Below are 27151 nucleotides of genomic sequence, written 5' to 3'. Positions count from 1 at the left end.
TTTCAACTATGATTTAATTCGCATTTGGTCTAAATATGAGAGAGAGAGAGAAAAGATAAGAATATTTTGTGATTTCGTGACTTTTCCCCTGAGAAACTTGGATGGAGTTGATCAACTTAAATCTGATAGGTACCATTATAGGTGATCGATGGTATAAAAATTCTGCATTTTTTCCATTTGTGCCCCCCCCCCCCCAGTAGGTTATGCAACCCCCCGTTACAGAGAAGGTGTCATTACATAGTAACCCATTTTGTATAAATATGGCAAGTGCGTCGGGGGGGGGGGGGGGGGTAAAAATAATATACAACATCTAAGCTGGGGGCACAAACAGAAAAGATCCAAAGTTCTCGATGAAATATTTGATACCAAATTGGAGTACAATTGCGTCAAAAACTGAATTTTTACTTCGTAAAACTAGGGGTGCTATCTTTCTTTTGATGTTTAGTAGAATTGCTACAATCTTCCCTTGAGAGCAGTTAATGGGCCGATCAACTAAGGAATTTAGATCCTCGGTTCATAATTGATACATTTTTGAATTGAACAAATCAATTTTTATCTTTTTCACAATTTTTCAAATAAACTTTACCCGTTGGAGTTTGAGCAACAGCGACACCCGAAACACCAATCACGTGACCAGCTGGCGTCCCAGAGCCAATTTCCTGACCAACATTTCCCAATGGTAGAGCCAGAGCGGGAACCTGAGTAGTTGACCCCTGACCAGAAGAGTTTTGAATATTATCTGGTTTTGAACGCTTCCTTGACTTTGGCCTCTTGTTTGGCACATTTAATTGTGGGTCTGCTACTGGACTTGTTATTTCTGAAGAAATGGACAAAGGTATAGAAGAGTTTGAGAAATGTATTTATTGTAAGCTAATAGAAGACAAATATTTTTTGGAAGAGTCCGCAGTTAAGAATCTGCAAGATGAATCTTTTCTTGATTAGGAATTTTGAGCATTTATTCCGCTCAAGTATTGTCTTTCATAATAAGTTTTCCAAGAAATTGTTATTTGCCGTTCAAGAATTAAATTGAAATAAAGTTCAAAGCATTAATTTAATTCAGTATCTTTCTTGAATTAATTATGCATAATTTTTTTTTCTGACAAAGATCAGCTTGGTTATCAAAATTTTGGTCACTATCAAAAATTTCAAAAATTTGGTTATCAAAATTTGAAAACATAGCCGGCAGATTGCCGGAATAGCTGCGAAAGAATGGACCTGCGTGCCATATAATAGAGATAGAAACAGATACAGATCTAAATTGAAAAAAAAATCGACGCCGGTCAAAAAAACGGTAAAAAACATTCAGCAATAAATTAATAAAGCTTGTTAAAATTCATTCCGCAGAAGCCTCTTATTAGGGACCTTTTCTGCACAAATGAGTTCCTTTGACCTTAAACAAATTCAAATTAAACTTAAGTTTTAAAGCGCAAAAGTCATTTTATTGAGTGAGGTAAGTCACTTATGATCAAAATTTAATCACACAAATAACCTAAAAACTGCGAGACTGAATTCGAACAAAATTAGCGAAAAATAATCTAAAACTGCAGTTACACTATGATAACAAAATTTTACGAACACAAGAAGTTTTTAAAATGGCCAGAAACCGTCGGAAAAAATTTTTAGAATCAGTTCTCTAGTAATGACTCAATACACCTAGCTTTTTATTCATCCAGTAGATGGTTTCCATAGTTTTCATCAAAGTTTTTGGCAATATCTGAGTCACATTTCCAACATTTCTTATTCCAAATTTTCCCAAAGAACTGTCTCGTCGAAACTGTTGCTCCAAAATTCTTAATAAATGTCAGATCAAGGCTGATTTCTGACCATTCCAATACCTCCCGCTCCTATTCTGTGAAAAAAAATTGCTGACAATCTTAGATTTATACATATGAACATTATCATGTTGAATGCAATTTGAGCTTTGAAAACTTTTTCACGTAATTTCACATAATTTACAAGTAAATAAAAACCTTAAACTGATTGTTCCATTTAAAATATAAATGACCCCTCGTTCGAGCTCCAAAACTTGTGTTTTTTGTCAAAAAACTTGCGCCATTTCTTGAGTGAAATCTCCCAATTCATTCTCTGAAGATAGCCTGAGCTCCGTACTTTATCAGTAATGTTGGTATGCAGACTGTATACCAGATATTCATCTGTGTGAATGAACAAAACCAGAATGCATTCTCGTTTAAAAAAATAACGCTTAGCAAGCAGAAATTGTGCTTTCCGTATTTTTTGTTAAAATAGTGTAAATAGCGTTTAAGAGAAACACGTCTGCAGACAATCTGACGAATAATTATGTTTTTGAGAATATCAAACACGCTATTAGAAATTGCCGGTTTTTTTCAGGATGAAGCGTATATTGCAACAATTTTCATTATAACTAAACAAAAATTAATTAGGGTAAGGACAACTTTCATGGATATGGCAAAATTTTTTTGAATGGATATCTTGGTTTAATTGATTACTTAAATGTCGGTAAAAAATATTGCAGATAGTAAAATCATTCTTTAGAGCTGGATTTTATTAAAAAATTTTTTTGAAACCTGTAACGTTTTGAGCAGCCATTGCGCTAGCTGCATTGCCTTGATCTGGTGATGTGATTTGATTGGCTCCTCTGTTCCTGTCAGGAGATGTAGATAAGGATGTTGTCCTCTCATGTGCCAGATCCCTCATCCTGGACCACACTTGGAAGTCCTCAGCTGGGAGTCTGTCACTGCTCAAAGGTTGACGAGTTGGGGATTGGGGGATAGGGGGAACATCGGTAGCAGCTAAAACAAGGAAACGCATTCAAAATAAATCAATATTTTCTTGATTTGAAGATAAAAATAAGGTGTGGGCCAATACAGGATAAATAATGGACAAAAGACAGTTTATTAGGAAGAAAATGAAAAAAAAAATATATTGTTGACAAATGTCGGGCGAATTGCTCTCAAACGACCGGTGAGCGGTTGGCTTTGGTAGTAGCCAGTTGGGGCTTAGGGATGCTAGCACTAAGGGGGAAGACCAGACTGTGTATGTGTATGTGTGTGAGGTGGGGGGATGCAAGCGTTTGGGGGGATAGGGTTTTGAAAGTTGGATTAGAGGGAGCTCATCAAAACGACAGGTGGAGGAGGGTGGACAAGGAGAGTGTTGGGGGGAGGGGTTGGTGGGTGATAAGGGCGTGGGGGTGACTGAGGGGGTCAAAGTTTTAAGATTAGGAAACACCCTTCACACCATGAGATTGTCTCCTCAAAGCAGTTTTCGTGAATCGTATTCTTAGAGTATAGTAAAGCTAAAGGCTCTAAGAGAACTTAAGCAACTGCGAGCGCTAACTGTTTATCCCGTTTTTGATGACCAGAAATCAAATGTGTCAGAGAAAAAATCGGCCAAGGACATACCAATCAATACAAATTGTTGCTCCTAGGACATACCAATTCATCTGGTTTTTCTTTATGAAAAGTAGATCGAGTTAGAAGGAAAACAATCAAGTAAAAACTTGCATTAAAAGACCTGCAGCAGCTAAATACTGGTTACAATTTTTGTTTGGTCAAACTAACTGACGTGTTCTCGTCGCCAATAAAAAGAATTTCTGTAAATTAATAACAAAAAATAAACTTAATTAAATGTAAAATATTAACGTTATTTATAGTGGTAATCAGGATCTAAAAAACACGGTTCCTTCAAGAAAGAAAAGTAGAGATAAAAATATGGATCAATTTAAATCAAAGCTTCGAACAAGTATATTCCACTCGCCTTTCACGGCAAGATTTGGTACATTTTTTTGCCTTACACAAGAGCGTATCACTGATATCGTCAAAAAGGATAGACAAGTTCGTTTACAATCATCATCAATGATGGAAAAGAACGTCGAATTTATCTTAAACTTTTTTTTGTTTGAGTACAATGAGTATTTCTGGTTGAAAAAAAAATGGATTCAACGATTGAGACTCGATATATCATATTAACCAGTGTCATCAAAAGCTTTCGTACATTAGAGATTATTATAAACTCATAATGGAGAAAACACTCGGAAAAGATTCAATAATATGTCGTGTAAAAGTGCAGACTGATCGAACTCAAATTCATATGAGCGCAAAATTGATTTATTCAAAAAAGGAACAGACTACCGTCGGGCGAAATGATCTCAAACAACTGACGAGCGTTTGGTTTCTTGGGCAGCTAGCTGCAGCTCAAGGAGGCTGGCTGTAGTCTAATTGAGAGGGAGGTAAGCATGTGGGGTGGGGTGCGGTCCTGCGGTGAAACCAAACGCTCGTCAGTTGGTTTCACCGCAGGACCCATTCCACCTACCTGCGGGTGCAGGTAGGTGGAATGGGGGGGGGGGGGGGGGGGTGAGGGTAAAGCGGCCCATGGACAAAATAGAGAAATTGTAGTCAGAAGCACTCTTTGTGTGTTGAGTAGATAGCTATTGGGAGGTCAAAATCTAAGAACAGCCCCTCAAACCAGGAAAAATAGTTTGGTGAAAGCAAATAGTTTGGTGAATCGCACACTTAGAGACTTGTAAACCGAAAGACGCAATGAGCCCTTAATGCCCTGAGGGCGTTACCTGTTTATCCCGTTGATGAGGACAAAATTTCAAATAGGTCAAAAGAATAGTGGGTTAGAGAATTCGCATAAAAAAGACCGCAGGACTAGTATAATTCCGTTTGAGAGCAATTAGTAACCATCTAACGTCAAACGAATTGCTTTCCAGCGACTGACTGCGGGTGGGGGGTTTGTAACGAGGTGAACAAATTTCAATAACGGCTTCAAAAAAGGTGTTAGACTTTAGCAATGACCATTATGTAGCGAGCACAAAAATCTGAGAAAATGGCGCCAAAACCATGGTTACATGACAATATACCCCATGCCATTATACCCGATGCCAAACTACTCAATGCCATTATACCCAATATGCTAATATACCCATTTTAGGTAAACCACCTTGTAGGTTAATGCACTGTTTAGGTCAAACTGCCTTTATTTCAAGTTTGTAAAAAGTGTAACTCAGGAAACATAACTCAAAATATCAGTGTAAACATTTAAGTACGTTGAAAGCGCAACTGGATAGGCGGTTAATGCAAGCAATACGGCGGGGGTTCAAACTTCAGTGGTTAAAAACAATTTTTGCAAAAAATTGAAAGTTGACTTAATAATACGATCAGAAACAAAAAAGTTACAGAAGAGTATTCAATAACACCACTATACTTACAAACAACAATTTTAAAAGCTGAGGAATCTGTACAAAAAGCAAGCAAACGTAAATATGAGACAACCTAATTTATTGCAGATCTTGTTAGTACAGACAGCTGCTTTGCAATATCGGACCCGATTGATGACCGAATGCTGGCTATTATCATATTATTGAATGGATTCTGTTCCGTTCTTGCAGTCTCCTTCATTTGTCCAAAAATCTGTTTTACTTGTCCTTGTCTGGGAACTATTTGATGATTATGCTTGTTTTTTATAATTGCTTTGCATTTGCAATGGCCTCAACTCTACATTTATAGGAGCTTCCATGTTGTCACAAAAAACCCACACGAAACAGGTTGGTTTACTTGTGTGATCTTACATGATTTTAGCAAGAAAATTTTATGTAGAAAAATTTCAAAAAAATAGTATTTACAGCTTTAAAATGAGCCACTGATTTAGTCAATATGGCAACAAATACATTGCACAATATGCATATTTTGTGTGCTCTCAAATGAAAGTAGACATTCTTTCATTCCTAGCTGAAATTACTCCCGTCGAGATGAAATTAGTCACATGTTGGATTCAAAGACGGAGATCAACTCTGATCAACTCTTCCCAGGTCTGATCAGAACAAAATCATTTCTGATCAGGGTGTCCCAGACAGAAAGCGACTCTGATCTGACTCAAATGCGCCCGAAAATTTCTGTTCTCGAATTGCGCTCCACTCCACCTCTGATCAGACTCAAGCTTGGTCATTTTTGCGCTGGAAGTGAGCTCGAAATGACCTCTTGTCAGACTCAAGTGCTTTAGATTTCATTTCAAATTAGACCCTAGTGCGCTCGAAATCATCTTTGATCAGACCATAGTGCCATTGATCAAGTTTTGTCAACACAGAAAATTGGGCTCTGATTAGACTCAATTGTTCACGAGTTAGCCCAGAGGATGTAGTTTCCAGCGCAGATTGCGCAGGTATTCACTATAGTGAGTCTAGTCTGTTCAGAGATGATTTCAGTCTGGGACCTCAACCTGGGTTCATAAATAAACTCGACACACCTGTTTGAATGACCGGAGTTTGCGGAGTTGCAACGCCACCAGTTGGTGGAAATTCACTGGCTTGCTGTCCAATATGACCCGACAGCTGTGATTGGCCACCTGTAATGTCAGCTGAAACCTGATTGGTGAGTTGTCGCTGCATGACCGGCGTTTGGCCTTTCCTGGACTTGGACCGCTTTTTAGGTGACGTCGGAACTGTCGGACTTGTGACTGTCGTATTTTGCCCTGGAAAGTTGTTTTAAAGCTTAAAAGAGCCCAAACAACACCCCGCCCTAAAATTTCCATTGACACCCCTCAGTTGGCAATTAGTAAATATACACGTTAGTTTTTACGTGATAGGTGACAACAAAGAGGTAATGTATGTGATTGAAGGAAATACATGAAAGAAATACGCCCACTAAGCTGGGGGGATATATCCTGTTTAGTTATTTCGGCGTTAAAATATCACACGATTGGCTTCGTCGAACTTTTTTGACAATCGGGAGGAAAAATTCATTGATTGTTTCACGGCATCGCGACAATAGAGCTCGAAGAACCAAAAAGTACAAATTTGGTTAGAACAAATTGCTTAAAGAGGACACGGGATGGCAGCCGTTAACATCGCTGACCGAAATTGGGATTCAAACAATGGGAGAACAAAAAATGAAACCATCCGAATAACATCTGGCGAATTGCTCTCAAACAATCGGCGAGCGGTTGGCTTTGCCATTAGCTAGCCACGGTTTAGAGAGGCTAGCTTTAGCTTCATTGAAGGGGCGTGAGGTGAGAGTAATAGATGCTATCACGCCATAATAGATGCTATCACGCCATGTGACAGCAGCTGAGGTGCGGCATCAATAAAAGAGAGAGAGAGAGAGAGAGAGAGAGAGAGAGAGAGAGAGAGAGAGAGAGAGAGAGAGAGAGAGAGAGAGAGAGAGAGATAGGTGAGAGAGATAAAACGTGAACGATAAAGAGGAAAGAAACCCCAACCGACAGAGAGAGCGAGGATAATTTTCCATGATGAGATTCGACACTACTGCAAGTTTCCAGATTTTGCAGTGAAAACATATTTAGAAAGTCTTTGTCTCTGTAGTTCTGTCATGTAACTCATCTGCAAGACTCGTTGGCAAGTAATGATCGTAAAACCCAGAAAAGGACAAAAACATTCATAAATTTTAAAAGTCACAACTTTTAAAAAAATCTTGCTAAATTTCGTGATAATAATATCTTTAGAACCATTTCATTTTCTCAAGAGACTATCCAGTATTCCTATTTAAAGCCTTATATATTTTCACTGGCTCATAAAGATCCATAAACTAGAACATGATAATAATTATCCGAAAAACTGAAAAAAAAATCAAACTTTACCAAAAAATTGCAAAACAGTCAGGTCACTAAAATATTGATAAACAATCCATTAACTCTAAAACTATGCATCAGCCTATTATCAAACCTTAGAGGGAGTCCCTGGGCCCCTGGTGACGAAAAAAAATTAAAAATATTCAAAAAATTAAAAATATTTTTTTTTAATTGCTCAAATTCGTGATATTAAAATCTTGAAAAACATTCCATTACATCTAGAAACTAAGCAATAACCTATTATCAAACCCTAGAAAAGGTTCCCCGGCTCTTGGGGCTCTAGAAACCTAGAAAATGACCAACAATTTCAAAAAAATTCGAAGAAACTGCAAGTTTTATAAAGAAAAATTGCTAAAATTTGTGATAATAAAAAGTCGAAATCTAATCAATGGCCACTGAAAACTTTTCAGTAGCTAAATGTTAAACCATAACGGAGGTTTTCGGAGCCCTGAGTCTGAAAAAAACCTGAAAAAAAAGAAAAAATGTCATAAAAAACTGAAAAAATGCAATTTCCGTCAAAAAAAGAGAAAATTCGTGATGATAAAATATTGAAAAACATTCCAATACATCTGGAAACTAAACAGTCTAAAGTAATCTATTATCAAGACCCAGAGGAGGTTCAATGTCTTTTAAGGCTAAAGACACCTAGAATATTACAAAAAATTTTAAATAAACTTGAAAAAAAATTGCAAGTTTTATAAAAATTGCTAAAATTTGTGATATTCAAAAGTTGAAACCAATTCCATGGAAAATAAAAATTTTTCTGTAACTCTTTATCAACCCCTAAGGATGTTTTCTGGCCTCCTAGTCTGAACCAACTTGAATAATGACAATAAATGTCAAAAAATATGAAGAAAATTGCAAATTTTGTCAAAAAATGCTGAAATGCCTGATGTTAAAATCCTGATTATCATTACATTACCACTAGAAAATATGCAATAATCTCTTATCAAACCCTAGAGGTGGTTTCTTGGCACCTAGGTCTGACAAAACTTAAAAACTGACGAACATTTTTAAAAAGCTTGAAAAAAATTGTGAAAATTAGAATAAATTTACATGTTCTTGTTTGGATTACCAGAACACATTGCTCGTAAACAGATCACAAAAAGTACTTATGTCTTGCAAAAGACCTTTATCAACATTAACCAGACTCAATTTTAGACTGGCGCAAACAAATGAAAATATGTCAAAAAAAGACAAAAAATTGCAACATTTTGGGCTCAAACAGTCCTAAAAATGACCTTTTAACCTGAAACTACGGCCCTGCCAGTAGCTTCACAACACTAAGCACTTTAGGGACTACTAAACGCGGCTAAGGGCCTCTAATGAGACCTAATTCCAGCTGGGCGCTACCTGGTTATCCCGTTTCTAAGGACGAAAAGTCAAAAGCGTCAGACGAAAATCGGTCAAGCGAAAAAATGGCATGAAAAATGACCAACAAGATTAATATAATTGCTTCAAACTTTGTTTGAGAGCAACTAAAAAAATTACGGCAACCTTATTTTAAGAAAGAGAAACATTGACGATTCATATTATCTCAAGGAAAAAGAACATTGAGTCTACTCTTTTGCCCCCCCCCCAGTGTTTTGCTTGCCCCACTTCCAAACTATGCAAATTTAAATAGCACGTTGCTATATGAAAACTAGCACATACACTTGGGGAATAAAATATAAGTAGTATCGTATATATACAGGAAGATCGGGGGTGGAGATCCTTTGGAGGTCCGTTCGGCAGAGGGGGATCACTGATCCCTTAGGGGAGATCCTTCGAGATCCTTTCGGCAGAGGGGGATCACTAACACCTTAGGGGAGATCTTTTATGTTAAGAAAGTGGTAATTGCGCTACATGTATCTGTCTGGCGGCTTATTGTTGGTATATATACTTCGCGAGTGTGAGGGAAGATCCTTCATGTTAGCGGTATTTTTGCTACATGTATTTGTGTGAATAGACTTTGGTTGGGAGTGGTCAATCCTATGAGGTACGATTAGGATTCATTTTGCCAGAATAATATTTGTTGAAAAGGATGGCCAAAACGATAGCAACCAATGATCTAAAAAATATTCATGAAATTTACCTGGAGATAAAGAACAATTATCCAAAATACGGTGAAAGGTTTCTGTATTTTCTAGCTGCTTGCCATTACCTTGACCCTGATATTGATTTCGAAGCAACATTGAAGCTGAGACCGTAAGGAGGTCTAATTGGAATTGATAATTCGTCGCTGGACAACTACTTCAAATCGTCCAAAATACTTCGACTTCACGCAATACTCCACGATGCATCAGGTTTTATAGCAGAGTACAGTCGTAAAGGCCCTGGATACTCCTATGTGTTACCTTGTCCAATTACGAACGAGTATTTGGGTCACATCACGCGATTGGCTTTTTGTTTGTTTGTGAAGACGTTCAAAAACAATTTGTTCACTTTGTTGGAATGCTGAAACAAGAAATAGTGATATTGGATGTTGAAGGTTTTCGTTACATGAAAACTGGTTTTATAATAAAAGAGTTATCGCTTTGTTCAAATAATTATTCGGACACAATTCTTTTTCTTCCGCCAGTTTCCTACAACTCACTTTCCGTTAGTGACAGGAGATCTCATAAGTGGGTTACTAAATTTTTACATGGTTTGTCTTGGAACAGCGGTACTTATCCTTATTGGTTTCTATCACAAATTTTTGTCACCGTTAAACTTTGGTTTCCGTTAGGGAAATTTTATGCCAAAGGGAAAGAGAAAACATAATCACTCCAAACTCTCTTGCAGAAAGAGGTAATAGATTTGGAAACTCTTCTATGTCCGAAAGTTGAAGATATTAAATCGCCAATTGATAATATTACTTGTGCTCTCCACTCTTTCTACCTACCGGAAAAGCAAAAGAGGAAACATTGTGCTAAAAGGAAAGCACAGCTGTATTTCGATTGGATCTCTCTGCCATCCAATGAGCCGTCGAGTGGAGAAGGCACCTCCGTCAGTTCTTCAAGTGAATTTATCTCCAAGTTTGACAGTATGCAGTTACATAACGAATGATAATCAGTTCACATTGACTTTTTTAAAAGAAGAGAAAATAGAATCACGGGACAGAATATTCTGCGAAAACAACAGATTCTCTGCGACACTAAAGAAATTGAGACGCTGAAGAAATATCTTTCATTACTTGAATATTTTCAAATGTATCATGTCGTTACAACAGAAAATGAGAAAACTGAAACTAACCCCTTTACCTACGCCCAAGTGGCCAGCACCAGTTCAAGTACCTCTGGACGATGACAATCTCCCTGATGAAATTAAAATGTTGGTCAGTGAAGGCAACGTAGAGTCTATTGTCTACTATGGAAGTGGTTACGGAATGCAGGCAAACTATAAAGTGACTTACAAAAAAGACGACAAAGACTCTAGATATACTATTTATGAATTCTTTTGGATTGAAAGAGAGATTAACAAAAATGCAATTTAAACTCAAAAACAGAGTGTAAATTCATTTTTGCAAATAACTTATTTTCAAATGAGTGTTAAAGAAGACCAGATAGACTCCGCTAATGTAGGGGGTTTGAATGCTTTAGTTTTTGATGAGGAAAATCATGAGAGGCGTTCGTGGAAGTTTTTTAATTCTCGGCTACCACGTTCCGAAGTCGTCTATTTTACTCAAATTTTGATAATACTTTTTCTTATTGTAGTGTCTTTAACCAAGCTTGTGTTTTCCCAACTTGATTGTGAGGAATCAACATTTTGGTTTTCATTGCTTTCGTGCACAGTTGGCTACGCTCTTCCAAATCCAAAGCTATGAACAAAATAATATCCACTAGCGATAGGTTTTTTATGGCTGTTTGTGGTCCGTCGTGTTCTGGAAAAACAGAACTTATGTTCCAAATGTTATTGAGAAATACTTTCTATCCAACCTTTAGTTCTATTTACTTTTTCTATCAACACGAGCAGCCAAAGTTCAGCACAATAGAGCGTAAAGTGAACATTTTTTTCACTAAGTTTTCAGGATTCGAATTCATTTCTCAGCTGGAAAATTGTCTGCTTGTGTTTGACGATTCGTGTGAAGAAATTTTCAATGACAAAGAATTTTCAAAACTTGAAACTGCGGGACGCCATAGAAATATTAGTGTGATTTATGTTAAGCATAACTTATTTCAACAGAGTAAATGGTCGCGAACGATTGGTCTCAACCCATATCATTTTTGTTCAAATCCCCCAGAGACATACAGCAGATCACCTATGTCGGAAAACAGTTGAACAATACAAATTTTTTGAAGGAAACCTATGAACTTGCAACAAAACAACCTTTTGGACACTTACTCATTGACTTAGATCCAAAAACATCAGACTCCTTGCGTTATTGTTCAAATATTGTACAACCAGGTTCAACAATTTTTTATCTACCGTCCTCCAAAGCGGTTATCACTACTTTGACAGATGAGAGAGAAAGAGTTATGTATGCTAAAGCAAATGCTCGAGCTGCCCGAGAGCAATTTCAGAAAGTTCCTCAAACAAGCACCAAATAGCTTTATAAATTTCTCTGTGAGTGTTTGCTCAATGTGATCAATGGCAACGTTCCAGTGAACAGGCAGTTACTTAAAAATCAGGAGAAATCATTTCAACAAATATTATCAAAGAAAACAAGTTTGGAGAAAAAGCGAAACGTTTTAGCCAAAAAACCAGAAGTCATTCGAGCGTTGGGATTGTCGTGCTATATTTACTTGAAGGCAGAATAATGCATGCAGAAGAGTTTGTTTTGATCCCTAAAAAAATGTTCATTTCAAAAAACCCAACCAAGGAAGAAATATTTGATAATCCAATGTATCAGCAAAAAGCAACTCAGTTAGCACTCCTACAGAGGACTAATCCCAATTTTGAACGAAATAATGAGAAAAAAGTACAAGATGCGGACACTAACACTGATTGGTCGATCAAGAGAACAAAGAGTAGCGGTGATGTGACAAGTGATGCAGACGATGTAAGAAGCGAATCGTTTTTTAGCGATGACAGTGAAATAGAGCCAATAGTGAAAAAAAGAGGGATTCAGCATTCGACTCAATAATGCTAGAACTGAAACTAGTGGATGAAAACAAAACAAAAAGAGCTGCAATTATCCTAAATAAAATTTTCAATTCAAATAATGTTTCTATTAGTGAAGAGACCAACATTCTGCACATTAACGATGAGCCTCAAGGAGTAGATGTAACAAGCTTTTTGTACAATTTACAACAACCCACAAAAAATTGACTTGTCAAAGTATACCAAAATCTTGAGTGAACTTGATATATCAGCTGACTTGGTTTATAATACTCACGCAAAAAAAGTTGTAGATCAGTTTTACAGTGAAGATGAAAAGGAAACTGCATCCAAACAACTAAAGCAAAAAACAAAAAAAGAGCAGGAAGGAAGACGATCTGAACCAACGAAGAAACATGCAAAGCCAAGAGTCGATGAAAGTAAAGAGAAGACAGCGGAAGAGGCGCGTAGAAAAGACTGGGATATCTATTGACGATGTGCGAAAACTTGACAAGCTCTATTTAAACGGTCCTGCGTCATTTGGAAGCGCAAAGAGATTGCAGAATTTGAGTAAATTATCAATGAAGAAAATTAAAATGTATCTGGAAACGAAACCATCTTTTAACAAATACCGATCATGTCGCCTCAGGTTTCCAAGGCTTAAAGTTGTTGTTAACGACATAAATGAGATCTGGTCAGTAGATCTAGCATATGTTGATAAACTTGCAAAATACAACGGTGGTGTAAAATATCTGTTTGTGGCTGTTGACTGTTTGTCAAGATATCTCAGGGTTGAGCCACCGAAAACAAAATATGCCACAGAGACAGCACAGGTCTTCAAAAAGATGATCAAGCATAAACAACCTGAGAAAGTTTGGGTTGATGATGGTACAGAGTTCCTAGGTGCCTTCAAAGCCATATGCACTGAACGCGGAATTAATTTATACAGTACATTCAGTGAGAAAAAGTCTGCTTTTGCGGAAAGAAATATACGCTCTTTGAAAAATATAATCTACAAATATTTAGAAGAAAAGTGGACTTATTCATATCTAGACAAATTGGATGCGTTTGTTAAAACAATCAATCCTAGAGTAAATCGAACGATAAAGCTCGCTCCGAACAAAGTCACGAAGAAAGACGTTCCAAGGCTTGTGTCCTTGACTGCAAATACAACAAATTCTCAAAAACCCAAATTCTATATTGGTGATTTTGTGCGCATAGTGAAAAAAGAGCAGAGTTTCGGGAAGGGCTACAAACAGTCGTTTACTGACGAGATATTTGAAATCGCATCTATCCCGACATTGCATCCTCCCATGTATTCTCTTATTGATGCGGATAAAGAAGTTATCCAGGGTAAATTCTATCAACCTGAACTTCAACTAGTACGAGAGTCTCCTCTAAAAAATGGGAAGTAAACGATTCGAAGACGAGTTTACGGTACATGTTATTTCTAGCGCTTCGATGGAGACCTTTGATCAAAACACACTAGCTTCGTTCAGAAATTTTTTCAACGATGATATTCAACTATCTGGCGACTGGAGGGTAGCTCTAAGCGAAATTATTTTTCCGACCAAAATTCAGCATGTGGTGAATGGAGATTTGATAGCATATAGTCTTAAGAGTTACGAGGAGTCACAAAGAATCTCATCTGATGCCAATGTCATTTCTCGACCTTAAAGTGGAGAAAAATTCTCTTTCATAACTGGAAACTTTGAAACTGTTGCTCAACTTTTATTTACTATCAAGCGAACAGTTGGATTACCTAATTTTTCGTTTCGTGAAATCAAGAGTACTGGAAAATACGAAATACTTTTTGGTAAAAATGACGGAATCACTTTTCCTAGTGAAGAAATACCCAGTATTGTGGGTTTTAAAGGAATTCCAGATAAACATGGTGTACATATTGGGTACAAAATGAATACAGCTACATCAAATAAATTAATGAAGAGCGATGAGACAAAAGCTTTTTATGGAGAATTCCCTGCTGATCTGTGCGCGGGAAAGCACTTAATATTCATATACACAAACATTATCGAGTATCAATATGTTGGTGATGCTAAGGCGCCTTTATTACGTGTCATTGATTCAAAACAACGTCTGAAAAACGGTAGCGTGTGTGAACTTGAACCAACACATAGAATAGTTTTTTCAAATTTGGACTATAAAAAACTACTTTCAAATACGATTCAATCAATTTCCATAGAGTTACGTACCGAAACAGGTCAATTAGTCCCCTTTTCAGGAACCGGTAATGTAATATTGACGTTACAGTTCAAAAAATTTGGTGATTAAAACAATGGAATCGTACTATACCAATCTAGCATCTTCGTTGCCTTACTTTTCTGGACACTATAGACAAAGAGGAAGTGGCATTGGAGCTTTAGCAAGTGGCATAGGTCGAATCGCCTTACCGCTTGCACGAAAATTCATTCTACCCGCAGCAAAACGTGTCGGAAAAGAACTTCTATTACAAATTGTGCCAGAGTTAGTGGATGTTGTCAGCAAAAAAAAATCCGCAAAGCAGGCGTTGAAAAACACTATTTCGAACACAGTTAAAAAGCAAACAGGAGGCTCATTAGCACTGCGAATGAGACGACAAAACCGAATGAATCGGAGACGGTCTAAACGATCTGGCTCAAAAGCTAGAAAAAGTACTAATGTGAGAAAGACAGTCATTTCAAAAAATAAACAGCCAAAAAGAAGTCGGTCGGATTTCTTCGCTAGAGTTAAAGATGATCGGTAATATGTTACCAACAGAGGCAACACATAGTTCCCTGGATTTGTTTGAAAAACCAGCGCTTCTTGTAACTTTTGATGGTAGTTTTTGTCAAACAGTAGGGCCAGTGTACAGCCCGAACGGACCCATGCTCGAATTTGAGGTGGCTGGAGACAGAAATAATTTATTGACCTACAAAAATATTTCCTGGAAATCAAATGCAAGATGGTTCAAGGTTCTGAAGCTGATTTGAAATATGATGCTGGAGCTGCAGGAGACGTCACCAAAACAGACGCCCCTTACTTCTGCAATAATCTTTTACATTCGCTCTTTTCTGACTGTACAGTATCTGCCAACGGATTAAAAATTTCAAATGCAAATGGAAATTCTGCTCACAAAAGTTTCATTGAAACTGAATTTTCTCATAACAAAAATGCTAAAGCAACTTAGTTGGCATGTCAAGGTTATTCCTACGAAGAGAACCCAGGAGCAATTCTGGCAGCTGAAGTTAACAGACGAAAAACTTTGGTTAGACAATCTGCCGAATGTACTTTTTATGGAAAAGTAGCTGTAGATTTTTTTACTTGCGATCGACATCTTTTGAGTGGTGTGACGCTGCGAATTTCTTTTCGACGATCAATAGATGATTTTGTCACAATTTCCGACGATGCTGCAAAATCCTACAAGGTAAAAATTATAGAAGCTAATTTGTATGTAAGAAAAATGACGTTGAACGATGACGTGGTTTCTGCAATTGAAAAAACTTTACTGTCAAGTCCAGCGTCCTATCCGTATTTGGAGACCATAACTAAAACGTTTCTTGCTTCTACTGGCTTGCAAAGCTGGAAACAAGAAGATGTTTTCAGCAGGGAGCCAATTCGACGTCTAGCTATATGACTTAACACAAATGAAGCGTTTTTAGGAAGCAAACAACTCAATCCTTTCCACTTTCGTAAATTCAATCTGGAGCAGATTTGTATATACCGAAATGGACTTCCTGTTGCTGACAGTCCAATAAATACAACTGATGACAAACGCTTATATTTCAACACAATGTCAGACTTAGCCTATATTGACAATGGTCATGGAATTAAATTGTCTGAGTACCCGAGCCATTTTATTATGGTGTTTGATCTCACAAGCACTCAGCAGGCGTCGCATGATTTTATTCACCCTGAACTCACCAATTGTTCAATTTCAATAGAACTCAAGTTTTCAGTTGCCTTGCCAAGTAATATAGAAATTTTCATTATTGGTGAGAAAGCGAGCACTATTTTCATCGATTCGGCTCGGAAAGTTTCTAAAAATCATATTCTGACAAACTAATGGATGAAGACGAAATAAACAGCCTGATTCAAGCATGTAAACTTCTAAAGTACAAATTTTGTGGTGTCTTTGCAGCTGATAATTTTCCCTTGAAATTGTCACAGAACAGATTCATTATCGTGAATGTATCCAGCTCTGATTCTATTGGAACACATTGGACACTTTTGTGTAGGAAGAATGGCAATTACATTTTTGCTGATCCGCTTGGACAGAAATTAACATCATACAAATGTTTGTACAACAGACTGGCCTCTGCTGCTCTTGATATTCAAAACGTGTATGAATTGCTTAGAAATCAACCTATACAAACACAAAACTCTATATTGTGTGGCTTATTTTGTATTTATGTTGCTCATTACATTTATAACAACACAGAAATTGCAAAAATAAGTGATGTTGATTTGATTCGATTTGCGCTTCATATGATGCTCTAACTAACTCTACTAAAACTCTGCTTAGTTGAATAAAGTTTTTTTTCAAAATTTTATTTTCTTTTCATACACTATGCGTACAAACAAAACATCAGTATCAACAAGCAAATTACCATATCCTCTCAAAAAAATGTCCATTATTTGGCAGAAAGCACCTGAGTGTGGCCCAGACAAGATATTTTGAAATCTCTTTAGAGATTCACTTGCAAAGCTATCAGTTTGCGTTTGTTGGTTATTGGACTTTGTAATACAATTTTGCAATGACTTTTGATGGAGTTGAAACTGTACGCTGCTTCCTTGCTGTAGTCGTCGTCGATTGTCTTCATTCAACGTCACGTTGCTGTTGTTGTTGACTTTTTGATTAGCAGCTACGTTAGAGAAGTTTGGCAACAGTTTCTGAATTGAGTGGGAATCTATGCTCAAATTTTTGTTGTATTCAACCGCCAAAACAAGCCTTTGAAAAATTTCTCCATTCAGCTCTAGGGTATTTGAATTGGCAAACAAAATCTTAAATGTTGTGTAGAGACAAGGCACTGTATAGCTTTTTTTTAATTTTTGATTTGTCTAAAGACTTTGTCATGTCTGATGTATCCACCAAAACATGGTAATGATTAGTTTTTAAAGTGCAAAAGGGGTTTTCAAAATGAACACACACAGCATAATTTTTTACACCATTCAACTCCGGTTTTTCATCGCAAACTAAAAATTTGAACGCCTTCTGAAATTGTTTGAAGAAACCCGGCGATTGTTCAAACATTGCTTCAACCATTTTGATTAATCTGTGGAAGCAGCCCAGGATGAGGACGCTGATTCGTATCCAGAATCTTTTTCTGCTAGTTTAGGTTTTTTAGCCACCGGTTTTTTAGTAACCGAAGTATCTTTTTTCCCTTCTGACTATGGCACCGAGTTTCGTATCCTGCCACTTTTTTTCATAAGTTTGTCAAATTCCTCTGTTGTAAGGGATATTCTCTGTTCAAATTCGTATTCATTGTCTTTTCTCTTAAAAAGTTTCAAAAAGACATACGTCCCGGTGTTTTCATAGGTTTTGAGAGTAGCTCTTATCAACCTCTTTTCTGTTTTGGATATATCGAAATAGCAATCACCGTACTCTTTGTCTTTGCTTGCAGTGAAAGGCATTTGTACCAAATTAGCTTGGAAGTTTTTGTTGTAGAACGTAGTCAACTGTTAGCGAAAGGTTAACTTATTCAAATGTTAACTATTCATTCCAAAACGGTACTGATAAGGGTGTTTCAAGTGATTTACATATATCACATGTCTTCAGAGGCCCATGTATTTCCCATATAATTTATATATCGCTGAGTTATATTTAGATCAACAAGAGGTATTTCTTGGCATGGCCTTGATAACCCACACATATACACAAATAAACACTGGTAATAGTCCCTAACACCATGAGTTTCAAAGAAACTAACTGATAAGAGGGGAATAATACGTGTTAGGTGTGACAATTCCCTCGTAACAAGGAACCAAAGTGGTTTCAATTGCAAGCAACGTGCTCCCCACCTCAGGCGCGCGGCATGCGTGGGTTATACGTGTGTGGTCTACTTATCCAACTTGGTCCAAATTAATGAAAAACACCTGGCGTTCAACTAAAATTTTGTAAATACATGTGCAGTTTTAAGGCGTGTGCCTAATTCTGTTATAAACAAAGTAGTAAAGCACATATGTCTTCAATCAAAATTCCGGGCCAAAAAAGTTGGCCTTTGGTTGTGCCGGGGGCAGATAAGAGAACTGCCACTGGACTCACATTGCTAACTCGCATAAACTACATGGGGATAAATTCCCCGCTACATTTTATTTCATTTCGGTTCCCAAACAGCAACTCTTTAACTTTGTTGAAAGTCCACTATCTGAGTAGAAGTCAAATTTTGTGAACAAGTATCCTTGCGCTTAAAATACCTTCACAACTTTTTCTTGTTCAATTATCAAAAACATTCAATTTGCTTATCTTCTCTTCAAAGCATTCCAAAATTCTTTAAAACATTATTATCTCTTCAAAATTCTTCAAACGCAGAAAATGTCTTTCCATATCCTAAGCGACCAAAACAATGTCTGGGAGCGAACAATTGTATACCAAACCTTTTACGAAAACTTTGTGGTTTTTATCCAACAAAAAAGGACAAACGAGAAAGAGGAGAATTGGACAACGCTTGAACACTTTATGATACCTAAAATCTTCATTAACTTCATTGCGACCTTGCCGGACAAAAAGGAGAGTGAAGATTGCGGTGGAACCTTTATCACTTCAGGCGGGTTCGTTCCACCTTTGTCGTTAACACATCCTCTTTACCCGTATGACATTGTGACGCTGCCAAAAGAAACTCGAACTATTCTATACAAATACGATTGTGACTGCGTGCCCTTTTTCGAAAACCAGTTGGGAGTAGTTCGGGCCTGCAATGACCTAGCCGATTTGTGGGGCCTTCCACATTCTCCCGAGTCACCACCACCAACACCAGGATGTGTTTCAACGCCAACTTCTGATCCTAGTGCCACTGTGACTCCGGAGAGCTCACCGTCTCTGTTTTCACCCGTTACAGAGGAGAAACTTGCATGGAATTTTGGCTCACTACCAACTGCAAGTCAATTGATGCAGAATTTGTCTGCGACCGACTTCAGAACACCGTCTGGCACGACGACACCAACATTTTAGAGACCGGTGCAAGCTTGGTTGCAACAACAACAACAACAACAACACCCGACAACTCCGAGACGCCAAAAGTCACTCTCGCGCCAAGAAAAAGAAGGTCCATTGGACCTTGTGAAAAACTCTTTGATTAGAATTTCTGAAAGGAAACCTAAACTCTCAGTTTGATTGTGTGAAGAATTGCTTATTGGGGTAATCAAAAATTGTGTTTTATAAAAATGTTGATATATTTGTTTCGATTTTGTAAAGGAGATTAAATATTTTTTGTGTATAAAATAAAAATTTAGTATTATTAGTTTGGTTTTTGAAAATAGAAAAAAATTCGAAGGACTAAAATTTTTTTTTTCGAAAACCTGTAAAAGTGACTAAATTCGCCAAATGAAGAAACATGTATAAACATGGTTTTATAGAGCACAATATCGTCTACAAAATAGGACTTCAACAACTCTATTGAGAGGTGGAGTCTTTGCCCATTTTCCAACCATTTTTCAAACAAATTGCTCGAAAAATTGGAAAATTTTTGAAGAAAAACGAAAAAAAACAATGAAAACGAAAAAGTTGGATAACTTTGTAAGGAGACATTTTGCTGAGCGCAAAGTGTTCTACAATAGAACTCTTAACAAAAATTTTGGAGGAGCACAATTTTATGGGTCACAGAGAACAAAATCTATGTTCAGTCATATATTTTTGTCTTTAACTTATCACCCTACAAGTGGAAGACTGATGAGGAAACTACTGAGAAGTATCTCATATGATGTAAAACAACACGCTCTAAATTTTTGGTCCCCATAAACTTTTTCATATCTGTAACAGAAATAAAGTTATTTGTAAAAAAGCAAAAATTTTGTGAAAACTATAAATTTTGAAAAATTTTCTTCTTTCAAATAACTTGAAAACATGCAATTTTTCAATGTTTCAATGTTATCTCTATGTTTTTTCCTACAATTTGAAGGTGCTACTTTAGAAATTCCTCATAAAAAGTTTTAGAGAAAAAACACTTTTTTTCTGAAAAAAGGTCAATTTTTCCGAAAAATCAAAAAAATATTGATGATGTGGTTGTTTTGCTGAAAAATACTCTGAATGAGTTTTTCTTACGACTTTGTAACAGAGATAAAAAGTTATGATAATCATGGCCAAAAAACCCCGGGAACACATTGAAAAAACCCCGTGGCTGCCAGATGTTTTGAAAAATCGTGTTCCCGAGGTTTTTTCACACTTCTGTAAAAACCGGTCTTCATAAAATCTCACGCTGTGAAACTTTGATCATAAGAATGATGAAGCTAGCTGCTCGCCAAGTATGAGTTCCATTAAAAATTGCGAAAAAAAACAAAGAAAATCAATTTTTTTTCCAACTTTTAAAAACATTTTTTCTTAGTTTTTTAAAATCTTTCAACCCTCAACTGATTCTGCTACAACCTCCAGTAATCATTGATGGGACTTGTTATACTAAAATTCAGATCTATTTTCAAAAAAATTTTTTTTTCAAGGTTTTTGGTTAAAAAAACTGTGATAATCAACTTTTTTATGCCTAAAAAGAGATATTCAGTTGCACTAGAACACCAATAAAGCCATTTAACCATATAAGGCTCGCTAAAACACGTCATTGCATAGTCATTACGCATATATTGCATAGAAAATACGCATAAGTCTCCGACTATTACGGCAAAACATTGGTATTTGCATTTTAATTCCACTTTGCATGAGACATGATTGTAGCCCTCTTTGGCCAGAATACCAATCATATATGCAAATGGATTAGCATAAAACATGATCTACGCCCTCACTGGCGAATGATGGAATTTGCATAAAGCAGGACTAAATTTGCATAAAATGCTGGACGCCCTCTTACGGGATAAGAAAAATGTTGTTTCCAAAGCTTCATCCATCTCCTAATTTAATTAATGGGGCTGTGAACGTTGGGCAATGATATTATTCACTCTTGTGTAATCCTTTAGTTAACTGATTGGAAAGAAACTTTGTCCCTAGAAATTTCGTTTTCAACATGTTTTCAAATTCAACCAATCAGAACGTTGGTTATTTTTAGAGAGTTGAAGGTTTGGTTTAGCTCGAACTCAAAACCATTTTATCTTCAAATTGATTCAACAATGAGTTTTTCGTGCAAATTTTGTAACGCCAAATTCACATTTCGCACCAACCGCAATCGTCACCAAAGGAACTTGCATCCAGATGAAGTTGGAGTGCCAGTGTACCGCTGTGAACACTGTGATTTCACTACAAGAGATCTACGAACTCTCGAACGACATTTCGGAAACCGACATAATCCGTTAGTACAATGTTGTCTCTACTGCTACATTGGCTTTGATTCTGCTGATCGCTTTGCCACACACATAAGAGATCAACATGGACTGCCCTCGAGAACTAGTGAAACAAGCAGAAGACCAACAGAATCCGCCTTTCAAGGAGCACTTCAAGTTTTCACTATTGATGGTACGGAGGACGACCAAGATCTCATGGAGTTCATGCTGAACAATAGAGACATCATAACGGACCTTATAAACAGCGAAGTTTCGAATGCAGCCAAAAAAATTCATTTTGTTGTGTCTCTGGATCTGTACAAAGAAAGAAACGAAAATGACAACGAAGAACAAGCTATCGAAATCTTTGCTAGCTCTGAAATGACTACAGTGTACTTGGATGGACTCTCAAACGAAGATTTTGTCAAGATGTTGAGTAAGATGTTGAATATTCTCTTCATGTTTTCGTCACAAGGCATTGGATGGATTCTACGCAAAGTAAACAGACTGGAAATCAAGATAGCCGCCTTTGCCCCCGTGCATGCATCGTCATATATAGCTCTACCTGGTTTCCTGAACGGATGCCGTTCATTGCTCAACATACGAAACCATTTTGATCACAACTGCTTCGTGTATTGTTTCGTTGCCGCGTATCACATCAAAAATCGAATCAATTTACTGACAGAAGGTCGATCGGGAACTGAAAAGACGAATCCAGATACGTACAAAAATGCGGAACGACAGCCGGTTGGAGACTATCAGATGCCCATGCCCATAAACAGGATCCCATACTTTGAGGACGCCAACGACGTTCGCGTCAATGTTTTCGGGTAAGTGTTTCTTTAATAATATCAATAAAATTCAAATATTCCCGCTCAATGAATCAAAATGTTAAAACTGTATTGGTCTTCATGAATCTGTTTTGTTTACAGAATCGAGGGAACACGTTTGGTGATGATCTACGTTTCCAAAAAGTCAAACAAATCCTTCACAATGGACCTTCTCCTCCACGATGAGAATGCCCATCACTACGTTCTCATCTTGAATCTGGAACGATTTGTCGCATACTTCAAAGGTATAGCGTACCGAGCAGCGCAGCGTATTTGTCGAAATTGTTTTCATTTGTGTACAAACAGAGAAACTTATCAAAACAATGTTAAAACATGCAGTGAACATGCAGCAGCAGAAATTATTATGCCAAAAGAAAGCAACACTTCCCTACAGTTCAGAAACTGGAAAGCACGCTGGTTTCTTCCTATCGTTCTATACTTTGACACAGAATCTTATGTTGTTCCAATTGCTACAGCACAACCCTCACCCTCTACTTCCTACACAGTTGCAATAGAAAAACATGAACCTTGTGGTTATGCAATAGCAGCCATAGAACACGGTAAAGCAACTCCTGTCTACTTTGAAATCAAAAGAGGTGACAACTGTATGAACGAATTTGTAAAATCTTTGCACGTACTGGCGCGGGACATCTACAACCGAAAACGAGCTTTCTACGCACCCTACCGAGGACCTGTTCCAGCGCGTGAAAATAACACAAGATGTTGGATCTGTGAAAACGAAATAAACGATGAGGCTGAGCTTGTTCTTGACCATTGTCACTACGATGGTCATTTTCTAGGGTGGGCGCATCAACTCTGTAACGCTCGTCGCAGAACATCTAACTTTACGCCAATGATTGGTCATAATATCAAAAAGTATGATATTCATCATATATGTCTTGCACTACAAAATTTTGAGTCGGAGGCCGGACAACAAGTACCCATCTTCGAATACATAAGGTTAATTGACTCGTTTAACTTCATGCCCCAATCATTCGAGTCCTTGGTAGCTGATCTGCCTGACAATCGCTTTGACATTCTACGCTCTAAGTATGAATCTTACTCCAATAGCGATTTTCAACTTCTCTGCCAAAAAAGTTTTTACTGTTATTCCTACATCACATCAGAACAAGTGTTTGAAGAAAAAGTGTTGCCTTCATTATCGGAATGGAAAAATACATTGCATGGCGGTGAAGTCACTATCAGCGAAACCAACTACAATCATGCTCAAACAGTGTTTTCAAAATTTGATTGTCAAAACATCGGCGACTACCACGACCTTTATCTAACCAGTGACACTTTGCTCTTGGCGTGCGTCTTTGAGTTTTTCAGAGATATCTGCTATGACACGTACGGTTTAGATTGCGCACAGTACTATGGAGCATCAAATTTATCAGGAGATGCGTTCCTCAAAGTGTGCATGCAAACCCGACCTGCATTTGCTAACCGAGAGAGAACAACATGAACTTGTAGAGAACATGATGCGCGGAGGAGTGTCTTCAATCTATGAGCAACGACTCTTTCAAGCAAACAACTGCCATCTGCCGATCTATGATGCTTCTAAGCCGTCTACATATGCGTTGATGCTAGACGCAAATAACCTCTACGGCGGCGTAATGCAGAACGATCATTTGCCCTTGAAGGATTTTGCGCTAGATGCACACATCACGCTCGAGGAAGTACTCAAAATTTCGTCAACGGCACAGCATGGATACACAATTGAAGTTGATATTGATTATCCACCCGAATTTCATGAAGCTCATCAAGATTACCTTCTGGCGCCATCCAAATTAAAATCAAACATTCTTGGCTGAGCGGTTACCAGAAAAATTTGAAAGTACAGATGCACTTACCTGAAAAGTCATCTGGGCCAAAACTCGTCCAAACGCTGTTGCCTAAAAACCGCTACACGCTACATTATCGGCTTGCCCAATTCTACAATTCCATGGGGCTCAAAATTACAAAACTTCATCGGGCATTAAAGTTTGAGCAAGAGAACTGGATGCGACCCTACATGGAGCAAAATACCAGTCTCCGGATTGCTGCCAGTACTGCTTTTGGCAAAAAGTTCTATAAGGGCATGAATAATTCAGCGTTCGGAAAAACGTGCGAGTCAAAAAGGAACCGTGATCAAGTCGTTATTGTTCGAAATGCTCAAAGTGTGCTACAAAGAACGCAAAACTTTCATTTTAAATCGTTCAAAATCTTTGGAGAGAGAGCATGGCTGCAATGAAAACTGCAAAAAAAAACGGATTTATTGGAACAAACCCACTATTGTAGGGGCATGTGTACTTGATCTGGCCAAATTACACATGTTTCAATTGCATTATACAGTGATGAAGCCAAATTTTGATTGCAAAGTTCTCTACTCGGATAGTGATTCACTGCTATATCGAATCAATACAATACACGTTTATGAAGATATACGCCAAAAAATTCATATTTTGCAACATTTCGACTTCTCTAATTATCCACCACAGCACCCGCTCTTCTCCAAAGTGAACGAATATGTCGTCCTGAAGTTTAAGGACGAGTTTGCCAGCGTGCCTATTCAAGAATTTTGTGCTCTCAAGCCGAAACTCTACTCAGTAATTGCAATTGGTAAGTTAGTTTTCATCACACTCACACGTATCAATATACAGCTTGTTAGTTGGGACTGTTCCTAATGTTCAATATTTTAATTTAGATGGCGGGGAAAAGAAATCAGCTAAAGGCGTCACAAAATTAGCACAACGACAACTGACGCATGACAGATTCAAAGAAACGCTCTCCTCTGGTCGTTTGATCCGCGCGCAAAACCATAGAATAGCTAGCCACCAACTCCATATCGTAACCATTAATAAAATGTCGCTCAACGCTTTCGACGATAAACGATACATTCTTGAAAATGGGATCGATACGCTGCCGTTTGGTCACATAAATATTGTCCACGATCGTTTCTTCGACGAAGACGACAATTTCGATAATGAATCGTTGAGTTCCTGGTCGTCTGGAGAGTTGTACGAAATTGAAAACTAGAGGGAAATTGAAACCACAGTTGAAACGAATACTGACAACGCTGAAATCCCTGACCCCGGCTTCGTAAGAACCGCCGCAATCGCAGAGTCTGATATTGATTCTGATGAAATTGCCGATGAAAATGAGATAGAAGAAGAACGTCCAGTGTATAACCCATTTATTGATTATGAAGCGATAGAATCAGACTCTTAATTAACAAAACAATGCGCTATTTTGTATGCAATTTGACGCTTTTGTACGTGTTTAATTCTCTTATCTATAACAGTTTCTATAACAATTCTATTCTATATGTTGTAACGTATAAATTCATCTTTAATTCAAATCTACTTTGCTAGGTTTTGCCACAAATAAGCAAGAAAAGTTGAAACTGGAATGGCTTTCCAATAGCGCAATACCAACAATAAGCCACCAGACAAATACATGTAGCGCAATTACCACTTTCCTATTTTAAAAGATCTCCCTTAAGGGATCAGGGATCCCCCTCTGCTGAACGGATCTCCAAAGGATCTCCCCCCCCCCCCCCCCCCCGATCTTCCTGTATATATACGATACTACTAATATATATTCCCACATAACTGGTGGGGGCAGAAACAGAAACGGATCCCAAATGACGACAGCGCTATTGTTTCTTTTCGATGTGTCCAAAAGTCCGCAGTTTCATTACATTCAATAAAGATGGCGAAGTTGGTTTTATTGGCTCATTCCAGTTGCCTTTGAATTAAATTTTTGACCTTGTATCTGTTTGCGTAAACTTGTCGAATCTTTAAGTACAAATACAATTTTTTAAGAACTTGGATAAACATGCTTAAATGTTTTTTCGTTGAGCCCATTTTGGTGTTGAGGTTGAAAAGTGTCCCACTAAACGTGTTTATCCAAATACTAACTGGTTAATACCCCGAATGGCAAATATTCTTGTCAAATACTCCAAGTTATCTGATCGTACTTTTACAAAAATGGTGCGCCCACGGATGGCTTCGAACACCCAATCTTCGCATTCGAAGCCAGACGCCTTATCCTTTAGGCTATGCGGTCTTAATGTTGGAAGGATCATTTTTCGCCGGGTTACCCCCCATAAACCTTTCTTGGCAACCATATCCGAGCCATATATGAAGTTTATGGTAACTTGGTAACCATACAGCTTACGATGGAAAAATTTCATCCTTGCTCAAAAAGCTCTTAAAACACCCATGTATTGCACTCTGTGATATAAACTGCTTTTTACAAAGAAACTTTTCTTTCAGAAAATAAACTGCTAGATTTTCTGGCGACAGTGCACTACTAAACGTGTGATCGCTGAGTTCCCGTGAGGGTCTGTCAAGTTGAGGCGCGTGACCCAAGCCAGCTTT

At 37.6% G+C, this 27151-nt stretch overlaps 1 protein-coding gene across 2 annotated transcripts in view; it reads right to left on the bottom strand.

The window, feature by feature from the left end:
* The window catches only part of LOC142348240 (uncharacterized), a 146324-nt gene that overhangs the window by 15140 nt on the left and 104033 nt on the right, over positions 1 to 27151 (bottom strand). Inside the window, exons 7-9 of one of the 2 annotated variants that reach the window (XM_075399529.1) lie at positions 6226 to 6450; positions 2547 to 2771; positions 587 to 817 (exon numbers count right to left, since the gene is read on the bottom strand). In XM_075399529.1, coding sequence (XP_075255644.1) covers positions 587 to 817; positions 2547 to 2771; positions 6226 to 6450 — 681 coding nt within the window. The remainder of the gene's footprint in view (positions 1 to 586; positions 818 to 2546; positions 2772 to 6225; positions 6451 to 27151) is intronic. The other variant, XM_075399530.1, reaches the window with a different exon arrangement.

This window comes from Convolutriloba macropyga, chromosome 10, assembly GCF_964194025.1.
Source record: "Convolutriloba macropyga chromosome 10, txConMacr16.3, whole genome shotgun sequence".
In the NCBI taxonomy this organism is placed as follows: Eukaryota; Metazoa; Xenacoelomorpha; order Acoela; family Convolutidae; genus Convolutriloba; species Convolutriloba macropyga.
Note: the sequence above shows the minus strand (reverse complement) of the source record. Positions and strands in the feature narration are given on the sequence as shown.